Raw genomic sequence first — 14,350 nt, forward strand, 5'->3', positions numbered from 1 at the left:
AAAGTGAATAACACATCCAAAGTCTTTCCCACCACACTGTTGGGATTCTTCTTATAATTTACAATGTACTTTGAATGTTTTTTACCATAGCAATTTTTTTTATCAGTTTGTTTCTTTTGCTTTGTACAAAAGATCACTCCAACTTTCTAAGGACTCAAAACAATGGTGCTGTTTGATTTATGGCTAATTACCCAATGTCCTCATTAGCAAGAAATATCAATTGGTCATTCAGCACTTATCTTCTGGCCAATAAATTAATTAGGCAATAATGTATAAGTCGTAAAAAGAATGACGGTTCCCTTACTTTGGAATTTTTTCCAGCATGGTCTTCAGTTCTTCACATATGAGCTTGACAAGTCCATTCTTTATGTTACTATATGAAACATCAATCATGAAGATAAAGGCTGGTGGGTTGGGAGGCTTATTCTTCTATAGGAAAGCAAACACATCACATAAATAGATATAAAGTAAATACATTGCATAATCAAATGTCAATACTCATTAGAAACTCTTGAAAGTTATCAGATGTTTCATTTAATATTTAGGATATACCATCTGTGGAATTAAATCATTTTTCCAGAATATCTAGAGCATCTGGTTTCAGATGCTATTAAAAAGATAAAAGAAGTTGTTTATTTTCCAGGGTATGACCTGGATCAGTATTGAATTAGACACTATTATGACATCTAGCACAGAAGGTTCACTTTTGCAAAGCTTTATTATTACAGTTGCTGAAGGGAAAGTACAGAATCATGGCCAGACTTGCTTGTAATACTCTGCCTTACAGGTCGAAATATGTTTGGCACACTAACCAATTATGCTAAAAAAGAATATATATAATGGTGTTTGCTTTTGAAACTGTAATAAAACTTCATTAACTTGGATGTCACTATTTTAGACTCTCTTCTTCTATCAGCTCTTTCCATTTTAAAGATATGAAATTGTTTATGAAAATATAACTGTATACTTTTAAAAACTTTACTATATTTTTAAGTACTGACCTAGTTTTTTACATATTTGCGGTAACATAGAATGTCAGGCCTTTTCTTTATCTGTTTAAAATAATCACTGTGACATAAAGCAGCTGCTACGAACATGTTTTTTAGTTGTTGGTCCCTTTACTGGCTGGTGTTCAAACAGCTTTTAGGAAGTGATCCTTCAGTTGCATCTTACAAAATATTTAGAAAAGAAAGCCACAGGCAAACAACTTTAGTGACCTACATACAGAATAAAGAATTTAGACCAACTTAATTTTTAACTTTATAATAAATCACAAAAATGTTCTAAAATTGTATTTTAATTATTTTAAAATTAGATGACAATGTATGTAAATTATCTTACTGATTCATTCTATATCCACTACAAGGCTAGAGATAACTTTTTAAAATAAAATCCTTCATTTTAAATAAAAACAAATTATACGACTTAAAAATCATCATCCTGAAAACTTCAAGCCTTTGCCAAAATCAGACCAACAAAGAAATGATGGAATTCTGCTGTCTATGTGAATAATTTTTATTGCAAATCATTCCTGATTCACACCTACTTTAATTCACAGCGCAGACTTATGCTGATTTATAATGGATGAAAATAACAATTTCCATTAGTTAAACCAAAACCTCTTTGTGACAAATCCAAGTGTGCTGTACCATTCTTTTAATCTCTTCTATCATCATTACCAATTCCTCATGGAATATTTTCCATATCTCCAATTTGCACATTTCTACAGAAATGCTTCACTATAACTGGTTTTTGAAATATTCAAAATTAATTCATCATTCCTCTAAATCACATTCTCTTCCCATTTCTCTATATGGGAATAACATCACCACATGCCAACTCAAGGCTTCAAAGTGTGAAATTAGATTTGGCTATTTCTTTTCCTTCAATAACTGAGTCCCATTGTTTTCACTTTCAGAATGATTCTTTAACGATGTTTTGGCCCATCCCTACTCTTAACCATCTGAAAGCTTGTCATCTTGTGCCTAGATAACTGTCATGGCTTCATCATTAGCTTTCTTAATCTATTTCTCTACCCATTCAATCCAGCTGGCTTTGTCCAGCCAAGCTTAACATGTATGTACTCTATAAAATGCTGGTTTTCCATGCCACCTTACTAAAACTGCTCTCTTAAAAGTCACTGAACCATCCAGATTGCAAACTACAGCGACTTGAAATAAAAATCCAGCTCTTATCCTAGATCTCTTCTATCTCTTTGCAACTTTAGGCACACCAGACCACTTTGGCTCTCTTAGCTCCCAGGACACTGAAGCATCATTTCGTCTCCCAGTTCTCTAACTGTTGCTTCTGCTTTTCATTTTCTCATCTTTATCCAACTTCTCTCCTCCCACCCATGTCCATCACAGAAATCTTGTTCATTTGCTCAGTTTTAACCAGCACCTCTATATAGGCAACTCTTCAAATTCTCTCTCATCATGATTCCTTTTGAGCTCAAGACCAGCATTCCAATTAACTATAGCACACATCCACATAAAAGTTCTGCCAGCACCTTAGACTCAAAATTTTAGAGATTATGACAACATCTCTCCAACTATACTGGTCTTTCCTACAAGAAACTTACAAAAAAACACAATAAGCTAAAATAACCTGGGCTTGAAATCTCACTGTCTCCATGGACTTGTCCACCTCACTTAGCATGCACAACCAGTTAATTGTGAAGGCCCATGTGGCTCTTCTAGTTCCAGTAGCCAAATTTAGATCCTCAATTTCTTTTTCTATTATTTTTAATTGTGGCAAAGAAAACATAAAAATTGTCATCTTAACCATTTCAAGTGTACAGTTCAGTGGCATTAAGTGCGCTCACAATGCTGTGCAACCATTACCACTATCCATCACAGAATGCTTTTCAGCTTTCAAAACTGAAACTGTACCCATTAAACAACCTCTGTTTCCTCTCTCCAGCACCTGGCAATCACCATCCCACGTTCTGTCTCTATGAATTTGACTGCTCTACATACCTCATACAGAATCATTACATATTTATCCTTTTTGTGGCTGGCTTACTTTACTTAGCATAACATCCTCAACATTCATCCATGTTGTAGCACGAGTCAGACTTTTCTTCCTTTTTGAGGCTGAATGATATTCCATTGTATGTATATACCACATTTTGCTTATCCATTCTTCTTCCATAGATACCTCGTTGCTTCCTCCTTTTGGCTATTGTGAATACTGCTGCTATGAACATGGATATGCAAGTATCTTTTTGAGACTCTGTTTTCAATTATTTTGGGTATATACCCAGAAGTGAAACTGCTAGGTCATATGGTAATTCAATTTTTTTGTTTGTTTGTTTAAAGAAGTCTTACACTGTCACCTGGGCTGGAGTGCAGTGGTGCGATCTAGGCTCAGTGCAACCTCCACCTCCCGGGTTCAAGCGATTCTCCTGCCTCAGCATCCCAAGTAGCTGGGATTACAGGCACCCACCACCAATGCCAGCTAATTTTTTTTTATTTTTATTTTTAGTAGAGACGGGGTTTCACTATGTTGGCCAGGCTGGTCTCAAACTCCTGACCTCGTGGTCTGCCCGCCTTGACCTCCCGAAGTGCTGGAATTACAGGCATGAGCCACCGCACCTGGCTGGTAATTCTATTTTTAATTTTTGGGGGAATTATCATACTACCCTCATTTTCTCATAGTTGGACAACTACATTAATTTCTAATGCTCTCTTGCCTCTAATCTCTCCTCTCATTATACAGACTGATGTCAGAATAAACTGTCTGATGCTCAATACAGATCACAATGCTTCCTTCTCTGAGAACAGGAAATTTACTGAGTCCTCAGAGCCTAGCACAGAGCATGGCACCACAAAGAGTGCTCATTAACTGTTGACTGAGTGAATGAATGCATGGATGAATGAATGGAACAACTCCACCTTCACCTTTAATTGTCCTCATGGCCTACTGAATTAACGAAAGTTCTTCAACGGCCTGACATTCAAGACTTACCATGACACTCATTTAACAAACATGTATAAAAACCGAAGAAATCAAAGATACAATGCTGGACCCAGGGGAAAATAAAAAGATAGACTGCATCTCAAAACAATGTCCCAGCTTTACTTCCCATTATTCCCAATACACATTCTCCCAACAATTTAAGTAGTTTACATTTCCAAAATATCTCCTATCCAAAAGTCACAGACTAGTGGGCCTAAGCCAAGAATCTGGCTGGAAAAGTATTTTGTTTGGCATAGTGTTTGAAAAAATATTTGAATTTGAATATGTTTTGAGGGAAGGGGGAATATACTCTCTAATTATCCTGGTCCACATCACTTCATCTACAATGTCTGCCTAGACCCTAAAGAAATCTCAGTAAATTGTCAATAAGTTTGTGAAACTGTTTCTGCTCACTGTCCTAGTTCCCATGTCCAGGCTCATAGTTTAATCAGCTCAAATGTCACTTCCTCTATGAAGCCTTCCCAATCCTGTTTTCTTACGGAACTATGATTATTCTATTCTTACAGCATTTATCATATTTGAGATATGATATATGAAAACTATAGACATTTCTTATCAGGTCTATACATTGTAAGTACCTTGAGAGCAGGTTTATTATCTTGCTAATTTTGTTATGCCTTACAGCACACAGACAAGTACCTTAGACATGTTAGGCATCTGGTAATGACAAAGTGAATTAAAATTAAGTGAAGAAACTACATTTTGTTCAGAAAAAAAAGGCTGACTTGGCTGGAGACTTCACATTTCAAGTACACTTTACATGCAGATATATTCCATAAACTTATTAATGATAAACTCTCAGTTATATGACAAAGCTGAGGCCTTTTTTTTTCCGAGGGAACTCCAGGATGATTGTGTTAATACTTGCTCATGTATACACAGTGTACTGATTAGAGAATAGGGCTTCTGTGATCACACAGATACGGTTTTCAGTCTGGCTCCATTACTTTCTGGATGTATGGCCTGAAGCTGGCACTTACAGGGTCTCTAAGCCTAAGTTTCCTCAAGTAATGATGGTACGCACCACATGGGTTCGCCGTGAAGACTAAATGATACAATACATAGAAAGAATTTAGCCTACAGCTTGGCACATGGTAAATGTTCAATAATGTTAATTTTACTATCTAAAATCAACATTAAGATGAGCCAAGATGAATAGGAAAATGTGATTTTGTAATTCCTCTTTCCAAGTGCATGGTGTAAAAAATACACGTACAAATTAAATAAGCTTTTTCATTGTCTGAATAGCTAAGCCAACTCATTATTATACTTTATTTACAGTTTAAATTATAATTAAATTTGAAGATGTTTACAGCATATTTATTATGAACTCTACTTGGAATAATAAAAGGAAGATTATGCTTACAAAAAGTTCTTCAAAATGTACAATTTTTATTTGGTTCCTTGCCTGGCTGGGTGAGATTTCCCATCAATTAGACTTCTGGAATATTTCCAGATAACAGAGTTTGAAGATACTAAGACTTTTGTTCCCAGAAACAGATTTGACTCTCTGCCTAAGTTACTACTAAAAAAGCATATAATCAAGATCATGTCGCTTTTTTGGCAGAGAACTAGAAACTGAGAGCAGGGTTAGATTTATACTATGGTTGCAAAGATCAGCGAATAAATTTTCCATCATTAGTTACAATGGCTTTCTTACATTTAATTAAAACATTAAATGTTTGCATGTTGCCCAATGATTCTCCTTCAGTTAACAGCAGTTAGGAACAAATAAACTGTCTAAAAGTCATTATATTTTAGGACATGCTTCTTGCCTAAAATAAAGCATTTGTACCAAAAATATTCCTAAATTTCCCTAAGTATGTTCAGATGTTGCAATTTCTTAAACTAATAAAGCATCACGTTTTCTTTAACAACTAGTTCTACGTAATATATTGCAAAATAATCATATAAAGCAATGAAATAAATGCAATAAGTTATGTTAATGGAAAAAATTTTAAGAGCCAGTCAACTGAAAAAAATTCTAGTTAGGAAAAATGTTCATTATCGTCTATACTCAATACATGACTGCTCCCCTTGCAAACATCTATGAAAGAAATCTGTGGGTCAGAAGCTGTTTTCTGGGAATTGGGCATTAGCAAGCACTCATTTTTAGAAGAGAAAATAAGAAAATGAGTTAGAATGACCCTGTTTCTTCAGGTCTACACATGGTGCTTCAGATATGCGCTGAAATCTGAATGATACACAAGAAGATGTGATTTTCAAAGCAGTGAAGAATTTTAAAGCCTTGCAAGGTACCCATAATGGTGTCATTGTGACACTGGACAAGGGAAATGGCTAGTCCTGGGAATAGTAATACCCGCAAATTCATTGTTTTATTCATTCCACATACACTGATCAACTACCTATCCCATGGCAGATAGTGTGGTAAATGTCATAAAGATGACAGGATATCAGAATCTAAGAAGACGGCAGACATGTAAGAAGGTTTAAATTCCATGGGGATAAATGCTAAAACAGAGATATAGACCAAATTCCGTGAAAAAACAGAAGCTATAGTAAATAATTACCATGATAAAGACAGAGAAAGTTGCAAATGCATATACACAGTTAAAATTTCAGCCAGGCATTACAGAATAGGGAGGGGTTTGCCAGTTGGGGTATGTATAGATGTGACACGAGAATGGAAAGATACTCTGGTCAAATGAACATCTGGTATAAAGGCATGGAGTTGTCAAAGAGGCTGAGTTCAGAGTATGTGGTGAAAAGTTTTGTATAACTGAAGATACAGCTGAGGTGATAGTTTGGGGAGCAATGCTTAATGGCCTTATAAAGAAAGCTAAATTTTTTTTAATTTAATTTTTTAGAAAAGAAATAACCAATAGAGGTTTATGGGAGGTAGTGAGTGTGGGGGTGTGTCTCATGGTGACATTATAGAGCAGGAAAATCAAAGGCCAGGATCTCAGCCTGCTGAGATAGACAGTGTAAGGGGGATTCTGAGAGTCCAAACCATCGTGGTAGCAACAGGAGTGAAGGGAGGTACAGAAACACGTCAATAGTCCTACTAACCATTTTGGTTGAGCTTTTCTCTTGGAAGGAAAGTTTTTCTGAGACTCTTTACAAAATAAGGGAGGCAGAGGCACTGTACGGAACTACTGCATTAAGAACCAGGTATATTCTGTCTGGCAAGGACATAAAAAATTATTGTTTTCTATTTCTGACACCACATTTCAGTTTTTAAAAATAATTCCTCCAGTAGATGGTTTGGCAGTTGAATCATGTTAACAACCTGGGAGATGGGATCTGTGTCTTAGGCATTTCTACCACTCCATGGTACCACCAAAATGCTTTGTTGGTGAATCAAGAGTCAGTTCTTTACATATGAAAGTTATTCACTTGAATTTAACATCAATGTATAAACACTTGAAGTTCTGGGAACACTTACTCTGCAATAATCCAAAGTGGCAACATATTCATAAGATCCTAGAGACAACTCTGGTTTCTCATAGTGGTCCAGTCTTCTTCCAATGTGGTCCAGATGTTGGAAATAGAATGGTGGAACTAATAAAAACAAAATAGGAAAGAAAATATTTTGTTTTCATAAACACAGACAATTTAATAAGTTCTCAAAATTTATTATGAGAGGAAAGGAGTTAGTATCTGGAAAAACGTATTTTAAAGCTGGAATGTAGTATATCGTAAATACCTACTATTTTAAAAACATGTCTTGGAAAAAAGGAGGGTTCTTATTCTATAAGTTATTGATGACAAAGAACATTTATGATTTAAACCATCCTAGAGAAACAGGGTATAAAAGTATTGGTGTTTTTAAGTTGTCACAACCCAAATTCAATTGTCCCCATTTTATTACCTCTTTTAAAAAGAATTCTGACTTTTCTAACTACTTGAATTTTTAATACACCTAACACAAATAAACATTCGTTATTTGAACTATACTATGAACTACAATATTTATTATGCTTTAATTAAGAGATGTCTTCACCCATGTGGAGTTTGCATGGTAATCTTTTAATGTTTGGGCTTAAGAGTAGAGAGGATTACTGTATTAGGGAAAGACTACACCACTAAGATCTTAGCTAAGGAACTTTAATTTGATTCAAATGTCTAAGAAGGTTAGTTCTGGCAAAGATCTGGAAGTCATCCAACAGCACAGGAACACTTATGAGTCACATACTGAACACTTGGACAAATATGGCTTGGTATCTCTGTAAAAACGAACTCCTGTTGCCTTGAGATTAATAGGGCTGGCTACTAAGCCACTGCCAATAAAAGTATTTAGAAAAACTACCAATGCTCTCGTTTTAAACTTTTTGTAAAGAACAACATTACCATTTGTAAAAACCATACAAATAATGCTTCTTGTTTTTAAACCAACAATTTGGCATTATTTATTTTTAGCTGTGAAACTGACATAAGAATAACAAGACTGTTTTCTGAGGTTGTTCTTTTTTAAAAAAAAAAAAACCCACTGAGGCTTGATTGTTCTACGTTGTTACTGTATCATGGCCATTTCTTTTAAAGTAAATTTTATAAGGTTCTTATGCACATATGGATCTCTGAATTTGGAAGATTCAACTTCTTGAAAAGATTACGTAAGTAGAAACTGACAGGCTCAGCCGAGGTAAGTAAACTTTGAGGGTCTTAAATTGCTATTTTGTTACATTTAGATGAGATGGAGGATGCTGCCTTGGCTATCTTAGAATGCATAGTACAGTAGTTTCCATGTAGTATAACATACAATTCATTCACGTCTACACACAGAAATGTAATATGTGAAATGTTTTCCCTTTAAATTTTATTTTATATTCATTAGCATTTAATATTGTCTATCATCTTTTGTAAGCCAACATTCAAGTCATACCATAAATCATGTACTACCCTTTGGTCCCTGTCTTCCTGCATGTCTCTGACCACATGCACTCCCCACTGGACAATCTCTGGACACTTTGAAAGGAAATAAGGGTGGAACCACTAAAGCAAGCCTGCTGGGTTCTTTCTAACTCCAACAAACCTCTGTCTTTGTTAAACCTAAAAGAAGACAGGTGTCAGCATACATCTATGGGAGTCTGGCTTCCTTGTAGGGACACATATTTAAGCCTAGTATAAATAATTCTATTGGAAAATAAACATGGCAGCTTCCTAGGAATGGATACCTGAGGGAACATAATCTGCTGTGTTGAGACACAAGAATTCTGAGTCGTTTTTCTCTTCCTGGAAGTGGCTGGGCCTTTTAAGGCCCTGAGCCGACACTTTGGGTAGGAGGCCAAAGAGTCACGGCAAACTGAAGATCCTTGCTGCTCTTCATGATGGGTATGATTTTGGTCACCTTTCTAAGAAAGCTGGGGGCTTGGGTGAAGACATCTGAGGAGCTGGTGGGCTCGCTGGAGGACTTTGTCCAAATGCTTTGGGAGAAGCCTCTGTCCCTTCTCAGGATTTTTTCCTCTAAAACTAAAGCACAGAGAAATGAATTGTCACAGGGTTCCTGAAATCCAGGTCCCAAGACTGAATGATAGCCATGAATTTGGTTGCAGATTTCATCCAGGTTGAGAGAGGAAACAAGATCTTCCTTAGAAAGAGAAGTAAGGGTAGAGAACTAACAGAATCTGGTCTCAATGGGATATCCAATTTGCCCTGAGTGAAAACCATAGTTAATGCAAGGACAGAAATGTACCAAGAGGCTTAGGCCATAGTCTAGGATGAGTCTAGAAGCCAATGATTCAACTCCACAGTTAAGGTGCGTTTAAGAACTGACCAAAGGTCTGCATGAGAAGCACTCGCAAGGCCAGTCTCTGGCGCCCTAAGTTGGGTAAAGCCATGGACTGTGTGTGTGCGAGATAAGATGGCAGGGAAATAAGAAGGCAAGCAACGCTCTCCCACCAGAGAACGCTCACAGAGCCAAGATGCCATGAATGTAATGATGTAGGAGGAATACTGTCCCCAGCTGAGTTGGCATTAGGGAGTAGCCAGCACCCATGGGTAGAACCGTGTGTTCACAGGCAGACAGTGCTATACGTTCTTCAGATCTAATTACTTGCAGGGAAGCCTGTCTACAAAGATAAGAAACAGAGAAGAAAACTCATACTCTAATAATCATCACATGGTTCAAAAAAGTCAATGAATATGGGAATGTTCTCAACCTCAGTATGTACCCCATTTAACAACAAATAATTAAAAATATAGAGACATGTTATAAACGTAATAAGTGTGAAAACACTTTCAGCAACTTAGCAGTTTTCTTCAAAATCAGTAAATTCATACTGGAATAAAACAAAATATAATGAATATGGGAAAGCCCTTTTCAATAATGTTCCTTCCTCCTTAAACAATCCAACATTTACATCAGAGTGAAAAAAAAAATCTATATAAGTATTAAAGCCCTTGGTTATACCTAAGCTGTTCCTAAGTATCAATGAGCTCATTTTCAAGGATAAACTTGAGAAGTGACAAAAGAGGAAAAGTCTCCCAAGTTTATCATCTGTAATCATAAGAGGTAAAAATCTTCTTTTGTTTTCCACTGAGGCTTTGTGGAAGGGGATTAAGAAATAAACTTTTTCCCCGTACATTTGAGTTTTCTAAGAAACATTTCAACTTCCATGTGAGGCTCATGTAGTTACCTAAGGTTAAAAGGGGCTTAAATTTCCCAAATAGAGCCTGTCATAGTTGGTTTCCTTCTAGAAAATCATAAAGAAGGTACTGCTATATAGAAAAAAGAATGTATGCTTTTCCTAAACCAAGAAGTATAATACATTTTACTTAATAAAGAATTTCACAAAGAGCTTTTAATGGCACTGCTTACCATCATTCACACAGTTGCAAAATCCACACTGATACCTCCTTCCTCCTTCGATGAACTGCATAAATGGGCACATGTAGGCCTTGCACCTGTTGCATCTGACTGGTCCACTCTCGCCATGATTTACCAAGTAAAGGGGACTCTATGGAGAAGCAAGAAAAATTAAATGAACAGGTAAGTATAGGATTTCTAGGTACTATAATTTGGAAAGTCTTTTAATGGCACTTTTTTTTTTTTTTTTTTTTTGAGACAGAGTCTTGCTCTGTCACCCAGGCTAGAGTGCAATGGCATGATGTTTGCTCACTGCAACCTCTGCCTACAGGGTTCAAGCGATTCTCCTGCCTCAGCCTCCCGAGTGGCTGTGATTATAGGTGCCTGCCACCACACCTGGCTAATTTTTGTATTTTTAGTAGAGACGAGGTTTTGCCATGTTGGCCAGGCTGGTCTCAAACTCCTGACCGCAGGTGATCCACCCACCCTGGCCTCCCAAAGTGCTGGGATTACATGCGTAAGCCACTGCGCCTGGCCTAGTGGCAACTTTTAAGGAACTCAACTCTTAGCTTTTGCCCCAGGACAGTAAAGATGTGTTTATTGATAACATGAATTCAAAGCCATAAGATGTTGTCCAGAATACCCAAACAAAAGTTAATTTAAGTTTATCTCATTTATAAGGATATATCAATATATGTATATTTATGTCTATGTGTGTATGCATATTTGCCAATATGTGTGTGGAGAGAGAACATATAGTGATGGTAATAATACCTAATTATTCTTACGTTAAAAACATTCTACACAACTTGTGTCACACATTTTGCTAAGTTTCTTCATAGATTATAAATAAAGAGAATTGGGTCTGATTTTAAAAGTTCTAGTTTGCATAGCAGTATGCTGTCTACGTAGTTCCGCCAAAGCACATCAACTATTTCTTCAAAAATGCAGCTATTTGAAGAAATATGCAGTAATGTTCATTTATTTAGGCAAGGAGGTCGATTCTACCTTTTCTGTTAGTTTATCAGAAAAAAATGTTTCACAGAATACTCACAGTGTAGGTGGCCATGCTTTGCCAGAACTGAAAAAATAAATCATTCAATTGCTTCTTCCTCATAAACATACATGGAAAGCATGACACATCTTTTACAGTTTAAAAGTAAAAAAGTTCAGCATTAAGTCTGCCTTCCCAACTCTTCTGGCTTTCGGGAGAAAGCCACAGAGATACTTGTTTTTGTAAATCTCCTTAAAGATGACATTTAAAGAAAAGCTTGAGAATTGCAGGCTTTGGCATGTCAATTAAATTTTTCTTTACTGAAAATGATATAAATAAAGCAGACTGCTTTTGAACGGAGGCCCGAAGAGCAGGAGGTCAGTGGGGTAGGGGCATCAGGCCGTTTTCTGCTTCAGTCTTAGAAAACCAAGATCCCCCATTGTCCCTGCCCAGATGTTCAACGTGAAAGCTGAGGTTTCAGAAATCAGTTGGGAGGTCTCAGAGCAGAAAAAAACAGGTTTAACACAATACTCAAAAGAATCAGGGGAAGGATTTAAATTTTTCCTTTAATCATTCCCCTCTATTTCTGCACTGCCCTCTTCCCCACCTCTTGCCTCAAGAAAGCCAGAAGACAGATTGGATTTTCTTGTTTATGGTCGCTTCTGATCCACAGCATGGGCCTGGCTCTGGTGCCCTACTGGTAGGGGTTGTGACAAGGATTAGGTGAGTAATACATGCGCAGTGCACAGCATTGTGCCTGGCAAAAAGTAGTTGGAAAATTTTTATCCAGAACAGCCTTTCCTCTCTCAAAACCACTCAGCTCAGGACAGAGTCATCTTTGACAGGAGGGCAAGTACGAGATGGGCTTCAGGTCCTGAAGGCTACCTGGTCAGTTATTGTAAAAACATTATTGTAAAAATGATCTAGAAGACAGAGAATAAACTTTCAGGGGATTCTGATATACTCTAATGGTTAAAAGTTGAGAGGCAAAATGGATTTTTAAAACACTCTGGGAATTTTATTTAAATACATAGTCACACATACAAATTCATATATCTGATACATACACCACTCTTTCAGATAAACTTTTTGTTAGAAAGGCATATAGTGACAAATGTTTGTTCTCTTCAGCTGGTAATAGGAAGAAGAGGAGGCAAGAGAGAAGCAAAAGCATGCAGGTACAAAAAAAAGAGATTCTTAGAACAATAAATGGAAAGCTAGAAGAGTAAGAAGCGGAAGACAACAAATACGTGCTGTTCTGGTAGCGTCCTCTGGATTAAAAGTACAATTATCCATCATGACTCCAGTTACTGCTCTGTTCCACAACTCCAACCTCTGAGATCAGGAGATGCTTTCAGAACTTAAAATTGGGAGAAATTCTGCAGTTTCCATTCACTCAGCCAAGTTTACTTTTCTCATCCTTTTATTTTCAAAAAGTCCAAAGGCTGTAACAAATCCCCTGATTTTAGAAACCAAATATGATCCAATTATATGCTAGACAAGCCAAAAGTAATGGAAGCAAATTTGACCCTATTATCACTGATATGATTTGCTCAAAACCAGACCCAGCCTAAAATTACTGTGAAATTGTCAGCAACGAACACCTATGCATTCCAGTCCTGACAGATTCAAACTTGCAGGACTGAAAATGAATGTCTAACAAGAAACTGGAGTCAAGTCATGACTGTGTCTAGGCTATTAAATACACTTACAGTTTTTTCAATTTTCACTTTTTTAGAAACCAGATGATGGATAGGTAAGTAAGGTCTTCAGAAAACTGAGGTGACAGTAAAGAATGTTAAAAGCTTTTTAACTGTTTACATTTTATTTTCAGGCAACAGGGCAAGGGCTTCTAAATTACACTGGCTTGTTTCATCTCTCTCAGGCCATGCTGAAAAGCATCAAAGATTTCCCTTTGCACTCTCCAGATGTCAGCTTATCTGCACCACAGTAGTGTGCATGAGCTCATAAATAGCCAACCTTACTTTTCTTTTGAGTTCGATCTTGGTGTGCATGGCTTTAACAAAAAATCAAATTACTTTTCAAAAAATTGCCTAAGTTATCTTTTTTCCTTACCAAGGGAATTATATTTACCTCAGAAATATTTTCCAATTTTAAAAATTTTGTTTACAAATGTACTTTAATATTTAGCTCTTAGTATATCCCTGTCTGCCCTTTCTTTTCTGTTCTTAAGTGGAAAATTGAAAAGATAGAAAGACTGGCTATAAAAACCTCACCTGGCTATTGTTTGGTTCTGGCCCTGTGTGGCATGAGTTTACACAACATGAAAATGATAGGGAGGCTGAGGAAAAATGTGAATCTTTTCCTTTATTTTTGGATTAACAGGGGTGTGCCAAATCCTATGCTGATACTAATTTTAATAAAAGTGCTTTAATTGAATAAAATGTATCTCTTGTGTATGTATATAAACACTGGTTGATTTTGGACCACAAGTGAGAATATCATTCTAAGAAATGAGGCTTAGTACTAAAATGATATCCAACAATTAAGAAACAAAATAAAACAACTTTTGATTATTTTTCCATGTAAAAGAAGCAGACATCAAGATGTAGCCACCAATGCCTTCTTAATACCACTAGTAAAATTTT

At 36.5% G+C, this 14,350-nt stretch overlaps 1 protein-coding gene across 6 annotated transcripts in view; it reads right to left on the minus strand.

The window, feature by feature from the left end:
- The window catches only part of SEC24D (SEC24 homolog D, COPII coat complex component), a 115,565-nt gene that overhangs the window by 34,904 nt on the left and 66,311 nt on the right, over positions 1-14,350 (minus strand). For all 6 annotated transcript variants that reach the window (XM_054486504.1, XM_054486502.1, XM_054486505.2 and 3 more), the window contains exons 9-11: positions 10,760-10,898; positions 7,388-7,503; positions 305-429 (exon numbers count right to left, since the gene is read on the minus strand). In XM_054486504.1, coding sequence (XP_054342479.1) covers positions 305-429; positions 7,388-7,503; positions 10,760-10,898 — 380 coding nt within the window. The remainder of the gene's footprint in view (positions 1-304; positions 430-7,387; positions 7,504-10,759; positions 10,899-14,350) is intronic.

This window comes from Pongo pygmaeus, chromosome 3 (genome assembly GCF_028885625.2).
Source record: "Pongo pygmaeus isolate AG05252 chromosome 3, NHGRI_mPonPyg2-v2.0_pri, whole genome shotgun sequence".
Taxonomy (NCBI): domain Eukaryota; kingdom Metazoa; phylum Chordata; class Mammalia; order Primates; family Hominidae; genus Pongo; species Pongo pygmaeus.